This window comes from Lathyrus oleraceus, chromosome 1 (assembly GCF_024323335.1).
Source record: "Lathyrus oleraceus cultivar Zhongwan6 chromosome 1, CAAS_Psat_ZW6_1.0, whole genome shotgun sequence".
In the NCBI taxonomy this organism is placed as follows: Eukaryota; Viridiplantae; Streptophyta; class Magnoliopsida; order Fabales; family Fabaceae; genus Lathyrus; species Lathyrus oleraceus.
In genome coordinates, this window is record NC_066579.1 from 453188120 (window position 1) to 453213893 (window position 25774).

General features: G+C 34.3%; 2 protein-coding genes and 1 long non-coding RNA gene across 3 annotated transcripts; 2 read left to right on the forward strand and 1 right to left on the reverse strand.

Annotated features, from left to right (window-relative positions):
- The first annotated feature begins 1795 nt into the window (after nt 1–1795).
- On the forward strand, nt 1796–3327 carry LOC127083814 (uncharacterized). Its single transcript, XR_007788542.1, has 3 exons — nt 1796–2405; nt 2563–2680; nt 2943–3327. It is a non-coding gene; the product is annotated as an uncharacterized LOC127083814 (long non-coding RNA).
- A 6176-nt stretch (nt 3328–9503) lies between these two features.
- Nucleotides 9504–11878, forward strand: LOC127083828 (transcription factor GTE7). The gene is made up of 3 exons (XM_051024168.1): nt 9504–11083; nt 11189–11414; nt 11505–11878. Exons 1-3 carry the CDS (start codon nt 9758–9760, stop codon nt 11561–11563), a joined length of 1611 nt encoding a protein of 536 aa, XP_050880125.1. The 5' UTR covers nt 9504–9757; the 3' UTR covers nt 11564–11878.
- Nucleotides 11879–11987: 109 nt separating this feature from the next.
- Nucleotides 11988–20227, reverse strand: LOC127083820 (rDNA transcriptional regulator pol5). Its single transcript, XM_051024160.1, has 8 exons — nt 19569–20227; nt 18956–19081; nt 18672–18869; nt 17771–17998; nt 16556–17680; nt 15292–15579; nt 13801–14245; nt 11988–13079 (listed from the first exon to the last, which is right to left on the reverse strand). Exons 1-8 carry the CDS (start codon nt 20097–20099, stop codon nt 12238–12240), a joined length of 3783 nt encoding a protein of 1260 aa, XP_050880117.1. The 5' UTR covers nt 20100–20227; the 3' UTR covers nt 11988–12237.
- Nucleotides 20228–25774: the final 5547 nt, after the last annotated feature.

Consider the following 25774-nt stretch of genomic DNA (forward strand, 5'->3'; position numbering starts at 1 on the left):
AAAATACAGAGTCGCCACCGAACTTTATTTATTCCAAAGGAAAAGGAAAATATCGATAAAGCCCATAAAAGAAAAGGAAGATGGTCATCTCAACCAAATTTGGGTTCGGGAGTTGATTATGCAAGGAAAAATATTAGCACCCTCATATTCGTTGTACTTAACGGGAACCGTTTTGATCGTTTTGCACTAATGGGTGTTATTTTCTAAAGGTTACTTGCGATTGGTTTTAATTAAGGGGAGAAATAAGTTTTTAATTAATGTGCTCGCCAAGATTTCAAAATCTCGTGCCTGCGTATTCTCATGGTGTGATGAGAAAATCAGAGCTCTGTAGTTCATGGGGTAGAAAATAAGTATTTGTTGGTTATTTTTATTGAACGATGTTAACGTTCACGTTCTAGAAGTTAAACGTTACTTGTATATTCGCGCATTGGAGGTTTAAGCGTTGTTTGTATTGCGGTAGAACGAAAATAACATGTCTTTTATGAAAAGCTTTTGAATGCCCTAAGGCGAAAAAATTTAATTTGATTGGTTGTGATTGATTTTAAGTGGGAGCTAAGTATCAAACCACAAGTTAGGTACAGTCGGTAATCTAGGTACTCGGGAGCTGAAAGGACAAGTGCATCCTGACCTTTCTTTTTCATCCCAAAAGTTTTTGTTTATGAAATTTGTGAGGCGATTAATCGTTGGTACTTGGAGGAAGACAAGAATCTAACCACAAGCTAAGTACGATCGACAATCAGAATACTCGGGAGTTGAAAGGACAAGTGCATCCTGGCCTCTCTTTTTCATCCCGAAAGGACCGAATTAAACTCGTTTATTTTTAAGTGTTTTGAATGGAAGACAAGTATTGGGCCACAAGCTAAGCACGACCGATAACCCAAGTACTTAAGAAATGGTGTGGACAAGTATGTACACCCTATCATTTTTCATTCGGTTTATGGTAAAAATATTTTTGAAAATTACTTGACGTTGGACCAAGTATTTGAAATTGATTATGACAGTTGTGTGAATTAAATGGAAGAGGTACTTGATATTAGATCAAGCACATGCGTTGTATTCAATTAAATTTGATTTGGAAAGCATTTTACGTTGGATCAAGTTTATTTTTGTTCTTTTGAAAAATGTCTTTTTAGATCGCTTTTGATTATTCCTAAGTTAATGGATGGATACGGAAAATGATAAAATGGAAAACGATAAAATTGTTACACGTTCATGGGAGTGTGTACATTTTGTCCAAATGGTGGATAATTATACACCATACAAAATTAAACCATAAGCACGTACGAATCATTCAAGAAGAAAAAATCAATCATTCAAGAAATGATCCTCGACCACAATTCATGAATTTAACAATGCAATCTAGATTAAAGTCATGAATAAAAGAATGTAACCAAAATTAAATTCATAAAAAAAGGAGTAATAAAAATTCAAGTCATAAATCAAGCTTAATCCTAATTAATCAAGAGAACTAAAATCATATTTTTATTTTAAAAAATTAGATAAACTCTAATGAAATTTAAGAAAAAATTATATTCTAAAAATAATTATGTATGACAATGATAATTTTTATAGGGAGTATACATAAAATCATTTTTATAAAATTCAAGCTAGTAAACAATCCAATCCAATAATAATATATGTTAAAATTATATTATAACAACAATAAATAAACATAATGATAATGTAAAATAAGTATAATAGAAAAAAAATAGTATGAGTATGTTACCGTGTGGTATCAATATATATTCTTATTACATAATGCTAGTATAATAATATAACAAAAATAAAAAGAAAACAAGCATAGCAGCAGCTGCTTAGGGGTGGTAAATCGGATACGGCACGCTGGGCATGTCCGTTTTGCCCGTACTTTAGTTCGGGACGGGTCAAGGATTTAGGCATTCACCATTTAATGTGTCTGTCCCGTCCCATTTTTTTCGTGGGTTTTTGCGGGCAGGTGTATTTACATCAAATTTTGTATTTTTAAGCTTAAAGAGTGTAGTGTCCGCAGGTTTTCCCGTCCCTCCCTCACTTTTTTGCGGGGCGGACCTAAGTCTCACATCCTCAACTATGATTGTCCCCCTATTTTTTTTTCGGGTTTTTGCAGGACGAGCCTAAACGGGTCGGGCATGCCCGTTTGCCACCCTTAATGAAGGTATTGGGAAAGAAGAATAGTGGTAAAAACACACGAGAAAGAAGAAGTAAATTGCGGATTCTCAAAGGCAATTCTTCAAAAACGTGATTCTCACGAAACAACATAACCAATTTGCAATGACTAATCAGCTCATCCTCAATCGGTTTCGGTTTGTTTGATCATCGGTTCAGTCGCATTTCAGATATTTGTTTCGGTTCAGAAGTGTTTTTGGTTCATTTAAGTTTGATTCATTCGTTTCATTTCTGAGTTTTTGGTATGCCATTATATTCACGTTTGGGTTCAGTTTCAATTCTAAATTCTGGTTTACGTTCTTGCACTTTTACAGTTTTGACATAAAATACAATTTGTATTGTGGTTTGATCATGTCTCGATTTCGGTACAGGTTTGATCATGTCTTGATTTTGTTACAGATTTTGGTTTAAATTAAAGCTACAACAAGTATATGTTATCATAGAATATAATTGGATGAAAGTTTACCGGTTCGAATGAAGAAAAAGGCGGAATTCGTTCTTACTCGCAAGGTGTTCGGTAAAATGCCTCAACCAATATTTTTGCTTCTTTTTTATTCTGTTTTGCTTTATCTATGACTGCTGCTTGTTGTTGATCATTTTGCTCAAATCGGTTTGTGAATTGTCGGAAAATTATTCTCGTCATTACCGTTCCGCTTCTTGCTCACCACATGTTTGATGAATGCTTAAATCAATCTTTTTGTTTCCCTTTTGCTTATGTTTTGCCTAATATTGATGAGGCTGAATTTTGAATGTTGTTATTGTGGTTTTAAATTTTGAAGGTGATGATAATGATTATGGAATATGGCAATGAAGAGAAATTGAAGATTCAAGATGAAAATGGTGATGATGGAGATTAAAGTTGGTTATGTGATTTTGGTGATTTGGTGGAGATGAAGGTTTATTCAAGGTTGAAGCTTGGTTGAAGAACGATGAAGAATAATGTGATATTTTGGTGGATTGTGAAGTTGTGAATTTTTAGAGTGGGTTTGTAAAGTGTAATTAGTCTTTTCATGGTGAGAATGATGAATTTAAATAGGAATAAAATTGAGGGAAAGTTAGTTATGGAAGATGATTCATAGTCATTGGATAGTGATCATTGTGATGAGTTTAAGAGTGGCTGAGATTGAATTTTAAAATTGTGTTAGTTTTGAGTGATTAAGGTAGTTAAAGGTAGTTAGAAATGAAATATAAATGAAATTTTAAATTTTGTGTTTGTTTGAAATGAAATGTAAATTCAATTTGGTTTTCTTAAAGTTGCATTTCACTTGGTTTTAGCTTGTTATAAATTAAATATAAATGTAAATGTGTAGTAAACTCCACTTGGAATACAAATACAAATGTAAATGTATGTGAAATTCAATTTTGTGAAGTAAATTGAAATTAAAATGTGATTTTATATATTTGGCTTGAAATATGAATTAAAATAAAGATAAATCACAAATAATTGCACTAAAGAACAAATCGGCCACGAATTAAAAAAATAAAGCTTTGACTTTTTGAAATAATACTAATAGAAATGTAATTTATTTTATTTTGTTTTAATTTGCATCTTATTCTTATTTTTACTGCAAATTTCATTAAAGCATTTAGAATAAAATTAAATAATAAGACACAAATCAATTTTAAATCGTAAATCGAGAAAAATCATAAATTTAAATCAAATCAATGCAAATGAGATGACAATAAAAAATCAACAAAGTCAACCTTTGATCCTTTGAATAATGTAATGAAATTAATGATGTACTGCATAATAAAATGGAATGCATGCCATGTTGATGCAGATGAAAAAACTTAGGGTAAAATTTAGGGTATGACAACCCTACATCTGATGCAACTTTTTAGGTATTATCTATATCACTTCTAATTCCGTGTATCATGATCAATATTGGATTCTTGACTCTGGCGCTAATGATCATGTGTGTTCCTCATTACAATTTTTCGCTTACATTCATGATATCAAACCTATCAACATCATATTACCCAATGGCAATTCAATTTATGTCAAACAAGCTGGAGATGCCCATTTTCCATCCACCTTTTATTTACACAGTGTTTTATATTCTAATGAATTTCTTCTTAATTTGATATCCATTTCCAAACTATGTCAATCTTTACATTGTAAAGTTAACTTCTCTATCAATGAATATTTCATACATGATTTAAGCATAATGAGGATGATTGGTTTGGATAAACATATGGGTGGATTATATAGACTACAAATGGATACTTGCCCTCTTATTGATGACACACACTTGCTTCAATCTCATTCTACCAGCATTAGCACCATATTTCCTAGCAATTCCTTATGGCATTTTAGATTATGCCACGTTTCAAATAAGAATCTTAGCCATATGACTTTGTTTATCCATCTATTTCTTTTGATAATAAAGTCACGTGTGATATTTTCACTTAGCAAGACAAAAGAAACTTCCTTTTTCTCATAGTCCTAGCATTACAACTTTTAAATTTGAAATGCCCCATCTAGATATATATCTAGATATATATGGGGACCTTTATTTATATCCTCAGTATATCATCATAAATACTTCTTAACAATCCTTAACGACTTTACAATATTTGTATGGATTGTACTTTTGAAAACAAAAGTTGAAGTTTCCCCCAAAGTCCAATAATTCATTACCGTGACTCAAAATCAATACAATACCACCCTTAAAATATTGAGAACAGACAATGGCATTAAGTTCTCATTACCATCTTTATATGCTTCCAAAGGAATCAACCATCAAAGGTCATGTGTTGAAACCCCTCAGCATTATGGCAACATTGAAAGAAAACACCAACATTTGCTTAATGTTGGAAGAGCCTTACTCTACCAAGCCAAACTCTCTAAAACATATTGGTCATATGCCTTTCTTTATGCAACCTTCATTATAAATAGGGTACCTGCTCCTATACTAAATCATCAATCTCCATATTAGGTTTTCCATGACAAAATTTCTGATATTGAATCATTCAAGGTGTTTGGATCTCTATGTTATGCATTAAGTCTAAGTGTGCGTAGAACTAAACTTAATTCTAAAGCAAGAAAATATATTTTCTTAGGCTATACCAATGGTATGAAAGGATACATTTTACTTGATCTTAACATCAAAGAGCCTTTTGTCTCAAGAAATGTATCATTCCCTGAACATATTCTACTATACACCACATAAACCCCTCATCCATCCCAATCATGGACATATTATCCTAGCTCATCCAATGAACAAACCATCATTCCTACATCATCTCACAATAACTCTGGTCAACGTCACACCTCTGCACCAAAAAATTTAACAAACTCCCAATCACATCCTTCCATATTTGACATTATTGATATTCCTCAACCTTTATAAACACATGTTACTAATTCACCACACACTACTGATCAACCTACTTAACACATACCTAACACCATTTACCAACATGGTGCACCTATTCGTGCATCCTAAAGAGTTACACACAAGTTATCCTATTTGCAGCACTATGTATGTTCCACTTCTCAAAATCCCAAATCATCATTTAAAGGTATGATATATCCTATTTCTCTTTCCATGTCTTATTCAAATCTCTATACACCATATTGTCACTATCCTTTGTCTATTTTATTACACATTAAGCCTAAGTCTTATGATGAGGCTTGCAAGTTTGATTGTTGGAATCAAGCTATGCAAGTTGAACTCACTTCACTTGAGAAAACAGGCACCTAGAAAATTGTGGACTTACCTCCAAATTCTAGTTAGATGCAGGTGGGTATACAAGATCAAACACCATGCTGATAGCACTATTGGGAGATTCAAAGCTACGTTAGTTTCCAAATGCTATAACTAAATTAAAGGACTTAATTATTTTGAAACATACTCTCCAGTTTCTAAGTTAACAACAGTCAGAATAGTTATAGCTCTTGCCTCCATCAACAGTTGGCATCTTCACCAATTAGATGTGAACAATGCTTTCTTACATGGAGAGCTTCAAAAGGATGTGCATATGACAATTCCACCAGGTGTGAAACAAGTTAAACCCGATCAAGTATGCAAACTAGTTAGGTCATTGTATGAACTAAAACAAGCTAGTAGAAAGTGGCATGAAAAACTGATTGTGTTCCTCATTCAACATCAATATAAATAAGTTGTTACATATGTGTCTTTGTTTACCAAGAAGACTCAAACATCATTTACTATAATGTTAGTATATGTAGATGATGTTATTCTAGTAGGAAACTCCTTAAAAGAGATGAAATGGATCAAACAAAAGATGCACCAAGAATTTAAAATCAAAGACCTAGAACAGTTGAAGTATTTCCTTGGAATTGAGGTTGCTCATTCCAAATTATTTGGCATACTCATTGTATCAAAGAAAATATTGTTTGGATCTTCTGCGGGACTCATAAATGTTATGTGCCAAACCAACTTCCACACCATCAGATCCATCAACAAAATTTCACAAAGATGCAAGTGCGTCATACCATGACACTCCTGCATATAGAAGGCTAGTTGGTAGACCACTTTATCTGAATGATACAAGACATGACATAACATTATGCACTCAACATTTTAGCCAATTCTTATCTGGTTCAACAATAAACCACTTCAATATGGCCACTTATGTCTTAAGGTACTTGAAATCGTGTCTTGGAAGAGGAATATTCTTGCCAAGAGATTCTTAGCTAAAATTGCAAGGATACTCAGATGCTTATTGGGTTGGCTGCTCAGACACTAAAAGATCAATCTTTGGCCAATACTTCTTCCTTGGAAGATCACTTATCAAATGGAGGACCAAGAAACAACTGACTATCTCAAGATCATCAATTGAAGTTGAATATTGAGTTCTATATGCTACTACATGTGAGCTCCAATGGCTTGTATATTTGTTCAAAGATTTAAAGGTTGAATGTACAAAGACACAAGTGTTATACTGTGACACCCATAGTTCACTACATATTGCAGCAAATCATGTGTTCCATGAAAGAACCAAACACCTAGAGATTGATTGTCATATTGTAAGAGAGAAGATGTCGAGTTGATTGATGAAATTGTTGCCATGTTCTTCAAAGGATCATCTAGCATATTTCTTCACCAAACCATTGTTACCTCAAATGTTCAATAGCTTGTTATCCAAGTTAATGATGCTTGATATCTATCAACCATCAACTTGTGAAAGGGTATTACAATATGAGATTTCTTCAAATACAAGTAACATGGAGGAGCCAACTTAGCATGATGAATTAATAACACTAACTAACTATTAGTTATGATGGTTAGAATTAGTTAGAGAAAGTAATACAATGCGTGCTTGTGTATGGTAAGAATAGTGGACATTTCTTGCACTATAAGTATCAATTATAATTCACTATCCAAAACTAATGAAGTTAGTTGAATCATGTACAATATGGTTATTCATAATAAAAATACTTATCATTTACTAAAGCTTAGAAAATTTGGAAATTAGTGATATTTTTTATTGTTGTGTTTGAAAATTTGCTAAATTTTCTTCTTTATCTTTCAATAAAAATGTTTGTCTCCAATGCGCTTTTTGACTTAGTTCTTTGTGATGTATGAGATCCATCATTAAAATCTTACAAAAGATGAATTTAAATACTATATTTGTTATTGTTGGATTTATCTTTAAAAAATTATTCTAAGTTTTTTGCTTCATGATAAAGATAAAATTCAAAATAATATTGTTATAGATTGTTGTCGTTGTGATTTTAATTGTAAATATATTTCTAATTGGGGTCAACCCATCAATCCGGGAGCTCTGATCTAATCTAAAAAATACTCTTAAAAGAATATGAATTTATACCAAAATTTTAAAAAATCAATATAAAATTATAGATTTTAAAAATAAAGTATGATTTACATCTATTTTTAACAAACAGATATAAAATAAAATTTGAAAACATTATGATTTAACACCTAATTTAAAAAAAGACATATATAAAATATGAGAAAAAGGATGATGCACTAACCGTGTAAATTATTTTTATACTGTCAACCAATAACAACCATGTATCCCGCCAAGTCAATTATTAAATTTTAAATTATTTATATAATTTGACACTTTAAAATATTTTGATTGGATTAATATGTAATATTGTTTTACACTGACAATGTACTACCGTTACCATTAAACTCATAAAATATAGTTGTGTAACAAAAAAATAAATATGTGGTCTCAAATTTGGGGTGAGGGCTACAACCATCTAAAGGTCGGACTTATTTGTAATAAACTCTTTAAATAATTAATGTTATTATTCATTATACCTCTTATACAAATTTAGGTTTCAATAAAATGACATTACTTAAAAGAATCATCATCTTATAGTTGAATATGATGTTTCCTTTTTATTGTCTACTTCTATATGGAGTGAGTTAAATGGTGTATAATAATTTTATTTTTAATAAGGACTTTATATATTTAATTTAATATTTTTTAATCAGACGAGAAATTTTACCTTCATCACATTTATTCTTGATTATATATTTAATTTATTATTTTTTAAACATACGTGAAATTTTACCTTAATTACAAAATCACATAAAAAAGTCCTACTATTTAACATCTCTGGAAAAGAATAATTATTAAATTAATTTATTAATATTGTAAAAAATTAAAAAATTATTTTTTAATTATCAAGAGAGAGAAATTAGGTGGTATTTTAATTATTTACATTGACAATATTTTTATTTTTAAAAAAGACAATTACTTCATATTATAATTTGAAGATAATCTTAAAAAAAAGGCAATAAAACTTTATAAGAAAGTATTATATATAAGAACAGGGTAATTTTAAATTAAGTTGATAAAATTCTATTGACTAGAGATTATTTAATTTGATTTTCCTGTGATAAATAATGGTATTTTCTTTAAATAAATAAAAAAGGTAAAACCAGGAGTAGAAGAACTATAACAGGTCCTCTTCAAAACAGCACCTTCATTTACCATACTACCCTTCACAATCTCTAATGGACACGGGTTTTCCTCGTAGCCACGCGCTGCGCGTGTTTTCCACCTCCATCTCAGAAATTACCTTTCTCCACGTCAGCATTTAAAACCCTAATGAACGACACATTCATCCGAAATTTACTTAAAACCCAAATCCAAATTAAAATTAAAATTAAAATTAAAACACCACCTCCTCAATCATCATCTCAGATTAAGCCACGTGGATCCATATAAAAATCTATGCCGTCCGTGCCAGATCTCACGGTCAGTTTTCTGGGCTACCTGTAAATTGATAATATTCGTTAGATCATAAATCAAAATCAAATCAACGGTTTAGAGAGCTTCCCGATACAACCACGGGCAGATCTCATCCTTTAAGAAGAGGCTCTAGCCATCTCTTCTTCATCGCTCAGATTCGAGTAAGAGAAATTTCAAACCCTAAAAGTTACCCTTTTCATATTTTGGGTTTTTCTCATTCGATCTTGACCTGTGTTTTCATCGCCGGCGCGTGGAACCTTCAACCGCGCGTGAATCATCCAACGGCGCGTGGCCTTTACTTCACCGCTGACTTATGCTTTGTTCGAGCCGCATTTGGAAATTCATGCCGGAATTTCGCCGGAGTCTTATCAGACGGCCTTGATTTTACACTTCCATGGCTTCCGCTGTTCTATCCAACCGGAACGAACCTAATTGGCCACAACATAGAAGCAGTGGAGCAGGATTCATGGGGAAAACACCTTTCTCTAACTCTAACCCTAACCCTAACTTCAAACCTAAATTAGGAAACAGCAAGAGGACGCAATCAGCTTCCGATGATGCTTCTTCCATCAACCGCAGAACGAATGATTTGAATCACTCTCAACACGTGACCTTTAACGTGGCGTCGTACTCGAAGAATGAGCTGAGCGAACTCAAGCATCGTCTTGCTTCAGAGCTTGAGCAGATTCGTAATCTTAAGAATCGAATTGAGTCCGGTGAGTTTCATCCTCAGAGGAAATCGACGAGCAAGAAGGTTTCTGGTAACAAGCGTCCCGTGCAGCTGATTCCGACAAAGGATTTTAAGCGATCAAGTTCAGAGATTGAGGGATTGATGAAGGGTTGCGGACAGGTTTTGCAGAAACTGATGAAAACCAAACAGGCATATTACTTCAATGCTCCGGTCGATGTTGTGGGAATGAATCTTCATGATTACTACGATATAATCAAGCGACCAATGGATCTAGGTACAGTGAAGTCGAATCTCTTGAAGAACATTTATGCAACGCCAGCTGAATTTGCTTTTGATGTGAGATTAGCATTCAACAATGCACTGACTTATAACCCTAAAGGCCACGTTGTGAACACAGCTGCAGAACAGCTTTTAGCTAGGTTTGAAAAACTTTATGGTCCATTACATCGGAAATATGAAGAATGTCTAAATCATGATCACCATTTCGAAGAGGAATTGCAAGCTAGTTCTTGGAACCATGTTGAGCCACCAGAAAGGGTTAAGAAGAAGAGGGAGAATCCGAATACAGTTCCTCCTGCAGAATACCACCATCCAGAGCCACCTCAGCCCCTTGCAAGTTCTTCCAAACCTCCCGTGGAACAACCTCCAATGATGCAGTCTCCAGTGCGAATGCGCACACCGTCGCCATTGCAAGTCACTCCAGTGAAACCTTTGAAGCAGCCAAAACCAAAGGCCAGGGACCCTAACAAAAGGGATATGAATCTTGAGGAGAAACAGAAATTGGGAATTGGCTTGCAGAGTTTGCCATCAGAGAAAATGGAACAGGTTGTACAGATCATTAGGAAGAGGAATGGGCATTTGGAGCAGGATGGCGATGAGATTGAGCTTGATATTGAGGCTGTTGACACTGAGACTCTATGGGAACTTGATCGATTAGTGACTAACTGGAAGAAGACTATGAGCAAGATCAAGCGGCAAGCACTAATGGACAATGTGAATAACAATGTGGCTTCAAACAATGACAATGGGGTAAGTTACCTTATCTCCTAATGCATTTTTTTTACTTATTTGTAATGAATATGGTTAATTTAAGCTAACTCATTTTGCTGCTGTTATGATTGATTAATATAACAGCAAGTACCTGCTAGTGAGAAGGTTGATGAAGTGCCACCTGTTGAGGCAAAGAAGTCAAAGAAAGCTGAAGCAGGGGATGAGGATGTTGACATTGGGGATGATATGCCAATGAGTGTGTTTCCCCCTGTGGAGATTGAGAAAGATAAAGATGTTGTCGTTGGAGGCCGTGCAAGTAGTAGTTCGAGTAGCTCAAGCAGTTCAGGCAGTGATTCCTCTTCATCTAGTGGTATATATTAATCTGGCTTTTTTTCTAGTGGTATATATTAATATGGCTTTGCTGCGAGGAAATAATTTGTAAGTTAAATCACTGTTGCAGATTCAGATTCAGGGAGTTCCTCTGGGAGTGATTCTGAAGCAGACAATGGGCACTTATAGCAAGATGTGGCTTTAGAAACTAATAAGTGTGTAGGCAGATGAAGAGTGTTTTTTGAAGGTCTCAGTGATCTTCAGGCGTTGTGATCATTGTTTGTTGGTTCAGTTTGGGAGCAGATTATGGTGCTCGAGGAGTCGTGGTGTGATGATGTAAAAATGAAAGGCAAGTGAATCAACGCAAATTGTAGGCCAGAAAGTAGACTGAAAGATTAGGAATAGAATGGACTAGTGTTTTTTTGTTTCTAGTTTAACTTGTACACATATTAAAGTAAATAGATGACTCATCTTATTTTAAAAAGTCATTTGTGCATTTGTTTATCTCGTACACTGAAAACATGGGGAACTTAAATTGATTAAAAGACTTTTTTTTAAGGTGATTATGGTTGGTGTAAAAGAATTGCGGGAAAGAAGGATTTCAGCAACAAGATAAAATCAAAAACTCAGAATGAACTCAAGAAATTCAAGTGTAAAACATACAAAAAGTTCACAAAAAACAAACTAGTACATATAAAAGTACTACCAAAATTCACCTTCCAAAGCCAACAAGTATCTTAAAAGAATTTTATACTATTGCTGACAGATTTAAATAAAAGTTCTACAAAAGTTCCCCTTCCAATGTTGCTTTGGATGGTCTGTTCAGGATGGCAATAAGCAAACCCTATATTGATTGGCCTTGTTCATTTTTCCAGCTTCTTCAAGCAAACAAATTTGTCACCAAGTTGTGCCTCAAGGGCAGCTTGAGTATCAGGTGCCAAACTTTTAAGAAGATACTTAGTGAGGTTGTGCTTAGACAAGATCTCAAAGACCTTAACACAAAACCTGTTTACTTCTGTCTTTCTTGCTGGTTTGCTAGGCATATTTGTCACCAACTCTTTCATAACATGAGAGACTTTATCCAAATTGTTTTTAACAATCTTTTTTGATGCATTTGGCCCCTCACCACTCTCGGTTGCTAGTGACTTCATTATTTCCATTACCAAATCAAGGGCTTTGACTCGCCGAAAGTCTGATTTGGCACTTCCACATCTCTCCAAAATAAAACCAAATACAGCATGGCCAATCCACGGTCTTCTTCGAAATATTTCTTTTAAAAATCCAGCTTTGATTTGAGACTTCTTACTGTCAAAATAATCAACCAATGTTTTCTGGAAAATTTGAATAATCCCCTGCAGTTCGGACTCGGCAAAATTACCTGAATCGACAATTTTCAATAACCAAAAAGTCGAAGTTTGGGGAAAGGAAGAAATTGTTTTCTGTTGTTCAGCTGATTGCTTTGAGGTCTTGGTTGCAGACTTCTGCTTTCTGAATGGTTTTGATGCTAGTTTCAAATTTCTCTCCAGCAGAGATTCAAGTGTGGATAATTGGACCCCATCACCCTTTGGATAATCCTTTGCTTTAAATATTTTCTTTTGCAATATTCCACATAGACGCTGACTGAGCTGCTCACTAACTTCGGCAGTGTGTGGGTTAACAAAGGCCCGCGCCAAATGTGAGTACACAGTAAGAACCTGAGGCTTACCTGTAACATCAGCCAAAGTTAAAAAGATCTAGATATAAATGTGGCAACTTCTTATTTAGGTAAACATTGAATAGCTATGTTTGTGCGTTCTGATTTATACACAGTTGGAAAATAGCATCATAACACAAAGCAAGTTCAAAGTGACATCAGTAATGTATACTTGTCTGGATTTATACCCATTTGTTACAGTTTTTTTTAATGAATGTAAAAGTTTTATATCCATCAGTAATGTATAACTTTTCGAAAGAGAACTGTTAAAAAAACTTCAAATGAGAAATTGGTTTGAATAGCTTTTCATAAAATTTCACTTTTTTTTATGATAAATTTTGAAAAAACACTTGAAAGAATATGTATCCATCCTGAACAAGATATGTGATTTTCATTATGTTAAAATCTCTAACAATGAATGTCTAAACTATTGACATCAAAATTACTCTTTTAATTAATAACAAATTAGTTTGAAATAGTTTTCGATTAAGTACTCATAAAAATAATTTTCAGTAATACCAAGTTAAAATCACTTTTTTAAAACTCTAAAACGGTCCCATAAAGGTGTCAGCTTTGTATTATTTTATGAAGCAGTCAACTTTCTATTTAGGGAAATATTTAACATTTGTCTATCTACTTCATCAGTTATACACATACAATTGGAGAATAGCAGCATAACAAACACAAAGCTAGCCAAAATAACTGATAAATGGCAGAAATAATGTATACTTGCCTGGATTTTCATGAAGGAAAATTTCCAATAATGAAAGGATGCGGAGTTTGAACAACAAAAGCTGGGATTGAGCAGTTTCATTTCCCGCCTGATTTTTCTTCTCTTTGAAAATTTGAGCAAGATATGTATCCATCCTGAACATTGCATCATCATCCATCCCACTATCTGAATCATCAGAAGCTTCAGGATGGTCCTGACCAGTTTCCTCTGCCTCGACCACGGATTCAGAGTCATCAGACTGCCCATCGCTCTCACCTGTTTCACCAGTCTCAGCTTGATCAATTTCTTCATCTTCAATATTGAATAAGTCATCATCTTCATCATTGTCATCTTCATCTGCACTAGCTGCATCTGGATGTCTTGCAGGCTTTAAATTTTTCTTTATGACTCGCAACATCTGCATCAGCCCATCATCAGTGATGTCACTGCAAAAATATTTGAACACCTACATACAGAGATAACAAGGTTTAGATAAATAGAAAATACAATACAATCTGTAAGCCAGGATATACAAGTCAAGTTTTATTTATGCATACAGCCAGAGATGATTAAGTTTCTAAAAGATTATTGCCTTCCAACAAAGAATGATATATACTATGTCATATATAGCCAATCAATTATAAATCAATCTCAACAAATCTATCTCATATAACAACCAGGTAAATCACAAAAACAAAGTCTCACCATTCTATTGGATACCATTCATTCAATTAAAGGTTTGATTTACTAGATGACAAGAAAATATAATACAACAATAGAAACAACCAAGTCTTACCCCACTAAGTGGAGTCAACTACATGGATCAAATTACACTGGTGTCCTATCAAAGTTTCTATCCAACTCTTTAATCTCAAGACCTTTCTTAATAGTTTCTCTTAAATAGTTTTTTCAAGTCTTCCTCTATCTCTAGTTGTTTAGATCCCTAAATTATCCAAGGGTCATTGACTAGAACTGAAGTGAGGAAAAAAAAGATGCATTAGTAAACTACACTGTCATCCCAGTGCCAAACCTTATGTAAAAAGGCAATTTAAAATGTTCATTAAACAGGTAGAATTTAGAGCACATTGCAGGCTCAGTTAAACCTGGACAGGTAATTACCTTATAAACTAAAGATCTATAATTTTGCTTGAATTTAAGCAAACAAAAACACTATAATTCGTTTGTATGAGAATTAACACTATCTTCAATTAGGCAAATTCCAGGAGGAAAATATCAAACTCATTTCAATTAATGTATCTGGATATGATCACTGTGTAACAGAAGGAATCTTCATGATTATATAAATGATAGCAAAAGTTTTTGTAAATTATACACCATTTTTCCCTAAACACCAGATTCATGGCAGTCTCAGTACCAGAGGTGCATGTTTATGTATCCCCAAATTGAAATGATGCTAAGGCCTGCCATATAGACATATAGGTATAACAATATGGTACTGTAATCTACTCGATCTACAATTATGAAACTATAGACAAACAGTTTTCATATAACCTGATCAATAGCAGACCGCATAGGAGCTGATGACTGTGGAAGCAAAGAGAGCAATGTATCCACAAGAACATCCATCAATTCAGGTGCATCATCAACCTCTGTATCATCTTCTCCAGAGGACTCGGGGTTATCAGAAGTAGAAAATGTTTTCTTACAACAGATGATGAGTTCAGATGCAGCTTCTGAGTACTCCCTTGGACAAAGAAGGACTTGTAAGAGCAACTGGATAAGCAAGTATCTCAGTGCATGATCTCTATTTGCATCAACACTGCAGTCGTGGCTCTTTTCCTACTCATCAGTGTATCACAGAGATGAAACATCAGTATCAATGATAAATAAAATTATAATGCAGTTAACTACTAAAATCAGAAATATACACATCACAGATAATTTAGTGACACAAATAAATGCAGAAATATACACATCAGAAATATCACAGAAATATCATTGTCATCTTCATCTGCACTAGCTGCATCAGAAATATCAGAGATAAAATTATTTAGTGACACAAATAAATGCAGAAATATACACAAAGAAAGAAAACTAAAATCGAGATGTAAATCACAGGATTCTATTTTTACCGTTACTAAGCAGAGAATCATCATATCAAAATCAGACAGTCAACATTAATGTAGACAGGTCAAAACTTACGTTAAGGCTTCTTATACCAGGGTTGTGGATTGTGTATACAAATTTATACATGAAAATGCAACATGAATAGTTATCAAAGCATCTAAAGATACATCATGATCCACTGGGTTATTCTGTTTCATTGTTTTTGCTGATCAGGTAGAACAACAAACCATTAACGTTAGTCCAGAAATTGGATCACAGACACGTGAGTACCTAGGAATAGCATAATAATGTCTACTACGATTTGTTTTCAACAATCAAGTGAATAGTGAACACATGGAGACGACAGTTTGAAATCACAGAATATTAGAAGAAAAATACAAGTACAAAATAATTTTTAAAACAAGAAAGCCTCAGTGACAAACTATAAAAAATCACAATACAAAAAGTATAAATAGTAATAGTAAGTCCCAAATCCAAATCAAGGATGTGTAGGTATCTTAAACACAACAAGACAACCAACTACAACACTAACCAATGAGAAGATTTGATGGAATCTTACCCATCACATGAGACTCTATTATTTAAAATGTTGAATTACCAAGCTGTGAACTTTGTTAGACCTTAACTGGTAAAAGACCATGGTATGGCGTATGTCTAAGTATCAATAATAGGTCAAAAGCATAACTACCTCTCTTGATAATTTAGCTTCCATTGCTTGCAGATCTTTCACTGCTTTTTCATCCTCGTCGTCTAAAGACCGGAAAAGAGAAACTGAAGGAATACTGCATAAGGTGCTGAAGAACTTCATGAAGTACAAACCCAGATCATTAGGCTCAAGGCTATTAGCCAAAGCTCGTGAGCCATCTCCCTTCTGAGCATTTGCCAACAACAACTGCAGCTGTTCAATACACATCTTGCAAAGAGCATTTGATGTGGGAGATTTTGGCCACCTAAATTTCTCGTCCAACTCAAAAGAAGTCACTTCAGTGCCAAGAGATGCCGTGAACAGACCCTGAACAGCCATAAATTTCAATATTTCTTTTTGCACTCGGAACTTCTCCTCATGGTCCAGCTTTAAGAATTTTAAAATACCAGGAAGGGATTCTATAACCCAACTTTTCAAAAAGTCTGAATTCCCATTTGCCCTAGGAGAATCTTTATCCTCAATAGAGCCTATTTCAGAATTTTCATCTGTTGTTTGACTTTGATCTGAGGGTTCCTCCGTGGCATAATCTTCATCCACAAACAGGTTCATCAAGTTTTGAACAAAGAGCATGCATCCAGGTTCTGTTTTGAACTGTGACATCAAATTTTTAACATGCTTTGTCCTTGTGATAGAATCAAATTTTCCATTACTGTGCTTCTGTATAGCCACTATAACAGCAACTCTTTTGACATCATCGTCTCCCACCCAATCTGACAATTGTTTAAGAAAATGTTGTCCAACTTTATACAGCCATGTGTTATTTGTTGATAATATATCCATCAGGCACTGAACAACTTTATTTGACAGAACAATTGGAACTAAAGATGCAGACAGCTTTTGCAGAAGAAGAAACATGACATCGAAAGCTAAGCGCTTACGGTCATGAGATGAGAAGAGAAGGGATCCTTCAATAATAATTTCACAAAAAGACTTGAGATTCTTCGCAATTTCCTCATCAGAAGAGCAAGATTTTCTACTCTTCTTATGTTTCTTTAATGAATTTGAAGCTGACGCCGCGTCTTCCAATTGTGGAACAGTATTGGGTATAAGTATATTTATCAAAACAGGCCAGATACTATGAACACGGGGCTGACAGAAGGTTGCCTCCTGCAATGTTCAGAAAATGCATAAGAACCATTCTCTATAACCCCATATGAAGTACTATCTGTCGCGAACAGATGAATGGATTTAACATACCTTCAAACAATTACTCAGGAAGGACAGGTGATCAGAAGAGAAAAGCTGACTAGAGCTGAACGGGTTTGGTAGTAGTTTCCCATAAATGGAGCTGTCAATAGAAATCTTCTCTCGAACTTTTAAAGCAAGGAATAGAGCATCAGGATTTCCTACTTCCGCAGCAGATTCAAACCACTTGTCGAGTCCAGGAGCTTCATTAATATGATTCGCCAATGCTTCAGCAGGCAACTACAGATGACAAAGAAAACAAAATAATAAATAACGGGCTTGAAATAACTGTTTTTGGTGTTAAAAATAAGGCTTCATAGGTTAAACATATGGCTCGAAGAAACGTGTAATTAGTCACAAAGTTCAGCAAAGACCAAATGAGAAAGTGACCTACTCATAGCACAGACACTTCCGAGTGTGCAAGCAATTGCTTGCATGAGCCTGTTAGGGTGCATGCACACATGCACATAAGGAGAGGAGGCAAAAATGTTCGGAAATCATCAGTAGCAAAAAAGAGTAAGAGAATAGCATGATAACTAGCATAACATCATCAAAAGGAAAACAATCTGATCCAGCAAAATAATTATAATCCAGCAAAGAGATCCACCAAAACATCTCATAAGTTATCAGATGTTTAAGTCATAGGTCAAAAAAGGTCTTTTACATGATCACTGCTAAATTGACTAGAACGCAAACAAATAATGGCTGTTGATAATTATCATCCACAAGTTTATGTATGTTGTGTATTTGCTAGGGAGTAAAAGGGGAAAAAAATTATCATCTGTGAAGAGTGATCATGACCACATTGAAACCCATTAAAATCCAAAGCCAATAACACCGTAGTGGGAACATTCATGAGATTTTAGCAATGAACATGTAAAGGATAAAACTCCTTATACTTTAATATACAAACCTTTTCAACCAAGTACAGAATTATTGAGACAGCAGGCTCTTGCAAGTATCGCTTCTTAGTGGCAAGGGCAATAAGTATACCGACAAATTCTTTTATGTATGGAGTATTTTTATCCATGCTCCATTCTTCAATAAGTCTTCCTGATCGAGCCAGAGCACCATAAGCAAATAAACGGCCCAGAAAACAATCTTTTGCTTCCTGCAATTTCACAGCAAATACACTAGTACCCAACAAGCTGATGAATGAACCAGACACAAAATAATTAAGCAAACACCATTGTATACCTGACCCTTCATTGATGAAGTTACTTCCAACAAATCTACTACGAGTTTAAGGAACGACTCAACCTTGATTTTGTCGATAGCACCAACTAAGACTGTTAAACCTAAAGCAAAACCTTGTCGTGCACACTGCAAAAACAACAGACAATGTCATCTACATAACAACTCAGTAAGCAAAATTAACAACAGTGAACAGGGTTTACTGACAATGATACATTATCAAGATTCAGGAACTGACAATGATACATTGTCAAGATTCAGGAACTGACAATGATACATTGTCAAGATTCGGAAACGTTTTTCACTCATAGTAATACACTATACAGACTTCTTAGAAGAAAAAAAGTTGCAACAACTAGCCTTAGTAAAATACTAATAAAACACAAGCACGCACATCAGAATCATGATTTATGCCACATAAGTATAGAAATTGGGTCAGTGAAAACTAATGCAACAGCAAAATTGGAGAAATGCTCCTAAAACATCAACAACCAGACAAAACAAAGTAGCATCACAAAAGTAATTTTGCTTCACTGAAACTGAGATATGATTAAATTGGAATTGGAAATAAAATAAACACTACAATATAAGAACCAAAGAGAACACAAAAACAAACCTCTCTTGAAGAAGAAACACCTCGAATAAGCCTACGAACAGCATATCTAACAGAAGGTGCACATTCCTCCAATCCATCATTCTTCTCAGCTTCCAGCTTAAAACCACCGTCACCACTCTCCTTCCCCTGAACTCCACCATAAGCATTCTGAACTTCCTTCAATTCCGTCACCATTTGTTTAGCAGCAGCTTCCCTAACCAATTCAGCCGCCGCCGCTAAGTCCTTGAACACACCAATATGAAACTCCGGTAACGAATCACCGCCGCTCCCGCTAGCCGAGTCCGTCAACACAGTTGCAGGTTTCGAGTCCGAATCTGCGAGTTCAGATTTGGATTTGGATTTGGCGCTACGCCTCTCCTTTTGGAAAGCTTTTCGTTTCTTCTTGCTTTCCATTGAAGATGGCGTGGCGGAAGATTCGGTGTTTTTAGGTTTCTTAGTGAGAGGTTGCTCTTGAGAAACTATGGCGTTTTCTTCTTCTTCGTGTTGTTCGGAAACAGTGGTGCTCCTTTTCTTCTTGCTGCTACTACCCATCGGAATTTTGGAATTGTTGTTCGGGAAAAAAGAGTAGCGAGACTGAAATGGTAGAGAGTGTTGAATGCGGCTTTAGGGTTCAGCTTAAACCTCAGATTCTCTCAAAGCCAACACTCAGTATTCAGGTTAACGGGTTTCCCATTTATATTTATGTATTTTATTTTATTATTTTCTATACATTTATTTTTAATTTTTATAACTAGTGTACTACTAACAAATTAGGCTTTAGTATATAAAATAATTTATCCTAATTTTTTTTTATATATATATTTTCAGCTTTGTGTATGTGTGCGAGCCGGTGAAGAGAAAAATGACTGATCGGGAATTAGAAATGGATGTTCCAATTTTATGAAAGAATCAGAAATAATGATAGTTGGATAATTATTGATCCTAAACGTTGCGGGATGGACATGTATAGTTAACACTTTAACGCTCAAGTCAGTCCAAGATTTAAGATGAGTTAAGTGAAATTGGAGATTAGAGGTTATGTACCTTCTCATCGCATGTAAACCATTTTTATAGTATGGTTAAGTAGAGTGGGCTTGAGATGGATTAGGTCTCGGTACATTGAGCCTTCGGCCAGTCTAGAACAGTTGTCCCCAAGGCTTTGTCGAGCGTTTAAGGAGTTGGGGAAAGCCTTAAGTATCATTGATTGGCCTCTGTGTCGTAGTCTAGCATGGAGTATGACCGAATTGTTTGGGATTAATTTTGAAAAAGTAATGGCGAAGAAGTGCATTTAATGTGGTTCCATCTTTGAGACGTTTCGCCACCTATTAATGACATGTGTGATGACGTAATCGGGTAGGGTGTGGCGCAATTCATATAATGCTTAAGTACATTTGAGTTTGGTGTGTTTTCATGAGTGGAATTATAGTCGTTGGTCTTGTGATCTTTGTTCGTAGTTGGTCTTGATCCTTCAATTGTCGTTGCTTATAAATATAGTGGGTTGAATATTTAGAAGTTTTCGCAACCTTTCAATTTCCAAGCTTTCAGTTACTTTCTTTGATAAATGTATTAGTTTCCTTCCTTAAGAATATCACTAGGAGTGATTCAGAGCTTCGCTTAAAGCTTTCACATTTTCATTCCTCCTACTTCATTAGTTATCAGTATCTTTCTAACTCAAGTTTTACATTTAACTTCCTTCGTTCCCTTAGTTAGGATGAGTGTGCATATTATCGATTTAGTGAGTGATTCAGAGGTGGAAACCTCGTCTGAATCATCCATTGATTCTCCTCACCCTCCTCTGAGTAATGATCATGTGGGATCGGAAATCATATCAATATTTGATGATTTTGACTCATAAATGGTATCTGGGAATTCCTCGTATGGAGACACTTCTTCTTTCAGGGTGTTAGACGTCACTGGAACAGTGTTTGGTTCAAGATTGGGGGGGGGGGGGGTACTGTTCGATTGCAGTATGAGTGCTATCTTGGGTAAGTATTTATTTATCGTCTCCACACAGATTAGTGTGATATCAATGTCATTCAACAGTTACTAAGATTTTAAGCTTAAGTTTGCAAGGTTTATTTTTAGAAGCTACGCTATGTAAAACGGATAATAGAAAAATAAAGTTTCAAAAAGGTGAGAACTTGTTAGGATTTAATTTCATGTACCGATCCAATACATAATTTACCAATCAGTTGCACACAATCATAAACATTCGTCAATATCATCACATATTGCTCACAAAAGAGTTCATGTCTAAACTTCTAATGAAATTTCTATCTTATTATTTAATCGATGATCTCTCAGCCTATTAAACAATACAGAGCATTAAGAATTGATACTCGTGGTGAATGTTAAACTGATATATATGTCTAGAGTTCAGAATCTAATAGAATGTTTATCCTATATCTATATTCGAAGAGTACTTCTCAGTAATAGTTCAAAGTTATAAGATAAATATGTAAACAAGAATAACATCGATAGATATTCGTGAATAGATTGTATAGAACGTCATGATTAATAAAAATACATATTATAACAGTAAACTTACATCCAATCCCAACAAGAGAATGATTTAGCTACACATAGTAGTTCTATACAAAAACAAGGATGAAGAGGAACAAGCACCCACCACAATTTCCCAACTATAAAAGCGAATCCAACTTCGAATTTTCAAGAAGCACCCTCTATTTGTTGTTTTTCTAAGCCTTACTCTCTCCAAAAATGGTTTTCTCTTCAGCCCTAACTATCCATTTGCTGAGAGTCCAGGAGATTCAAGAGATTGAACAAAAATGACCTAAAGACTCCATTTATACAAAGCTGGATTTTTACTGTCTCGCCCACCAAACTCATCATCGCCCGACGAAAGTTTCTTTTTGGCCCAGCTGGCAATCAGAGTGCATTAAACTGTCATTGGAAAAAATATATTCTCTCGCCCGACAAACTTAAAATCACAAGCCCTCGTCGGACGACCAATGCAAGTTTTGCCCCTGGATTTCATTTGGTATGTCTCACCCCGAGCTCGCCTGATGAGCTCGTTTTTCCCTCGCTATCTCTCGCTCGACGAGTATGCTGGAACTTCCTATGTTGGCTTTGTTCCTTGTTCTTTGAATTGTGTCTTTTTCTATGGTTTCTTGCAACACTTTCCTGCACAATAACACACATATCAAGGGTACCAAAGCCAATTGCATTTTATATGACATTTGTGGCAAACATATGGAAATTAATCAACGAAACCGCAAAATAGTTTGAAAAATGTCAAGTTTTTATATATCAATTATAGCCCAATTTGGCACTCATCAAACTCTCCCCAACTTTGAACTTTGTTTGCCCTCAAACAAGAATTTTACTAACCTAAAGAAACAAGAGCAACTACCAAGAAATCATGATCAACAAGTTTTTAGAAATGAAAACAAATGTATGGTTCAAACTTTCAAAAAATACAAACAAAGTGATACTTACCACTATATATTACAACGAAACCATGATTAAGAAACAATTTCTAAGCACAAAACACATGTCAAAATTTTAATACAACACAATTTCAAAAAATGAATCACGCATAACACACAACTTCATCAATGGATGAAGAAAAAACATGAAGGACTTAACTCACACCCAACAATCTTGCTAACATATGGATCAAATTATGCATTCATCCAAACAATTCATATCGAAAGCATAAAACACAAATCACAGGGAATTAAAGGGTTGTAATGTGGCTTAGGCAATGAAGAAAGATCATTTCTTAAAGTAATTGAAACAAAAATATTGCCTAATCATATGGGAGTGATCACTTCTCAAATTCTCAAGCATTCACAATTTTTTTTTACCTTTTTCTCATTGCTCAAATGTTACATATTTTTACACAATTTATTAGCACAAAACCTTTTTACTGTTTTTTTTCTTTTTCAAGGTTTTTTTCTTTTTCTTTTCTTTTCTTTCTTTTTTCCTTTTTCTTTTTTTTTCTCTCAATCTATTAGCAACCAAACTTTTCCCCCCAACTTGAATACAACCAAACATTGTAATATGAATGTTCCCATACTTTATAAGGCAAAGGTAAAATTCAAACCACAATTTATGGTTGAGGGTTCAAGAAAAAATCTCAGAGTCCAATCTAAAATCAATGATGAACTATTGTTTGTATCCAAAGGAAAAATCACACAGTTCAAAATTGATATAGATTCTGATATCAAGGCTCAAAAGGGTTAACGAATACTCACTCACTCACAAGGTATGTTACTTTTTGGTCAAGTGGTTATGCTCAAAATAAAACAAAATGTCTTGATTATTTTTATGTTTTCATACAAATCAACATGAATGCAAGATTAAATATAATTCAAACGAGTTAAAACAATAATTATTGGCCTCCTATGCAATTTAGCAAATAATGGAAGTCTCCTCACCTCTAGTTATGATCTAAAGTGATTCAAATATGAACATGTATTGCAAAATAATGAATGACATGATATTTGTACAAATTACAAGTTTCATATTCATGTTATGTTCTAGAAAGTATTAAACATGTGCCTTGACAATGTATGAGATTTTAAGCTCATATCATTATCATACAATTGCAAGTTGAAACATTTAAACTTAAAGTAATCACTCAATGCTTTTTCAAGTCATTTCAAAAACAAACTTTGAGAACGAACACAAAAATTTCTATACTATCTACTTGAACAAATTAAACAAAACACAAATTAAACTAACTAATGCAAAGTTATTAAATACTTACTAAGTTGGGTTCCTCCCAAAAAATGTTTGTTTTACGTTGTTAGGTCGACGCCTTTCAAGTAGATGCTCCCTCTTGTTGCTTCTTTGTGCTTGGCTAGTTATTAGTTCCTTTTCTTGCAGTTACCACTAACCAATCACTTGAGCAAACATGAAGGGAAACAAAAATATATACAGTATAGACAAATGTACAAAGCTTTAAAAAGATAGATACTATTGCAACGCTTTCAATATCTAAACACCAATCTTCGGCAACTACGCCATTTTGTCTGATTGCAGTATGAGTGTTATCTTGGGTAAGTATTTGTTTATCGTCTCCACAAGGATTAGTGTGATATCAATGTCGTTCAACAGTTACTAAGATTTTAAGCTTAAGTTTGCAAGGTTTATTTTAAAAATTATTCTATGTAAAACGAATAACAAAAAAATAAATTTTCAGAGAGGTGAGAACTTGTCATTATTGAATTTCATCTACCGATCAAATATGTAATTTGTCAATTAGTTATACACAATCATAAACATTCATTAATATCATCACATATCACTCACAAAAGAGTTCATGTCTAAACTTCCAATGAGATTTCTACCTTGTTGTTTAATCAACGATCTCTTAGCCTATTAAATAATACGGAGCATTAAGAATCGATACTCACGGTGAATGTTAAACCTGAATCTATGTTTAGAGTTTAGAATCTAACAAAAAATTTATCCTATATTTATATTCGAAGAGTACTTCTCAGTAGCAGTTCAAATCATAAGATAAGTATGTAAGCAAGAATAACATCGATAGAGATTTGTGAATAGATTGTATACAACACCATGATTAATAAAAATATATATTACAACAGTAAGCTTACATCCAAATCTAACAAGAGGGGATTTAGCTACACATAATATCTAGATACAAAAAGAAGGATGAAGAGGAACAAGCATCCACCGTGATTTCCCCATGATAGAAGCAAATACAACTCCAGATCTTCAAGAAGCACCTCCCTTGTTATTTTCTAAACCTCAATCTCTCCCAAAATGGTTTTCTATTCAGCCATAACTATCTATTTGATGAGAGTCTAAGAGATTTAAGAGAGAGAACAAAAATGACTTAAAGACTCTATTTATACAAAGCTGGATTTTTACCGTCTCGCCTGGCAAACTCATCCTCACCCGACGAAAGTTGCTTTTTGGCTAACTAGCAATTAGAGCGCATCAAATTGTCATTGGCAAAAATATCTTCTCTCGCCTGGCGACCAAGGTCTCACCTGATGAACTCAAAATCACAAGCCCTTGTCAGGCGACTGTAATACCCCAAAATTTACCCTTCAATTTTCCTGGAAGCATACGCTTTACACCTCATGCATGCATTCATTTTTTAGGTCATTTAGTATTAGCATTTCATCATGGCAATCGGAATCAGATCCAAGAAGCTTGAACATCATCCAGGACACTTTGTGGGCTCTATTTAGATGATCAGTCAACACAAGGGAAAGACTTGAGTTACT

Coding starts and splice junctions, on each gene's coding strand:
- LOC127083828 (XM_051024168.1), top strand. CDS start 9,758: ATGGCTTCCGCTGTTCTATCCAACCGGAACGAACCTAATTGGCCACAA. Junction 11,084..11,188: donor CTTCAAACAATGACAATGGG/GTAAGTTACCTT, acceptor TTAATATAACAG/CAAGTACCTGCTAGTGAGAA. Junction 11,415..11,504: donor TGATTCCTCTTCATCTAGTG/GTATATATTAAT, acceptor TCACTGTTGCAG/ATTCAGATTCAGGGAGTTCC.
- LOC127083820 (XM_051024160.1), bottom strand. CDS start 20,099: ATGGGTAGTAGCAGCAAGAAGAAAAGGAGCACCACTGTTTCCGAACAA. Junction 18,870..18,955: donor CTTCATCAATGAAGGGTCAG/GTATACAATGGT, acceptor GTGAAATTGCAG/GAAGCAAAAGATTGTTTTCT. Junction 14,246..15,291: donor TGCGGTCTGCTATTGATCAG/GTTATATGAAAA, acceptor CTCTGTATGTAG/GTGTTCAAATATTTTTGCAG.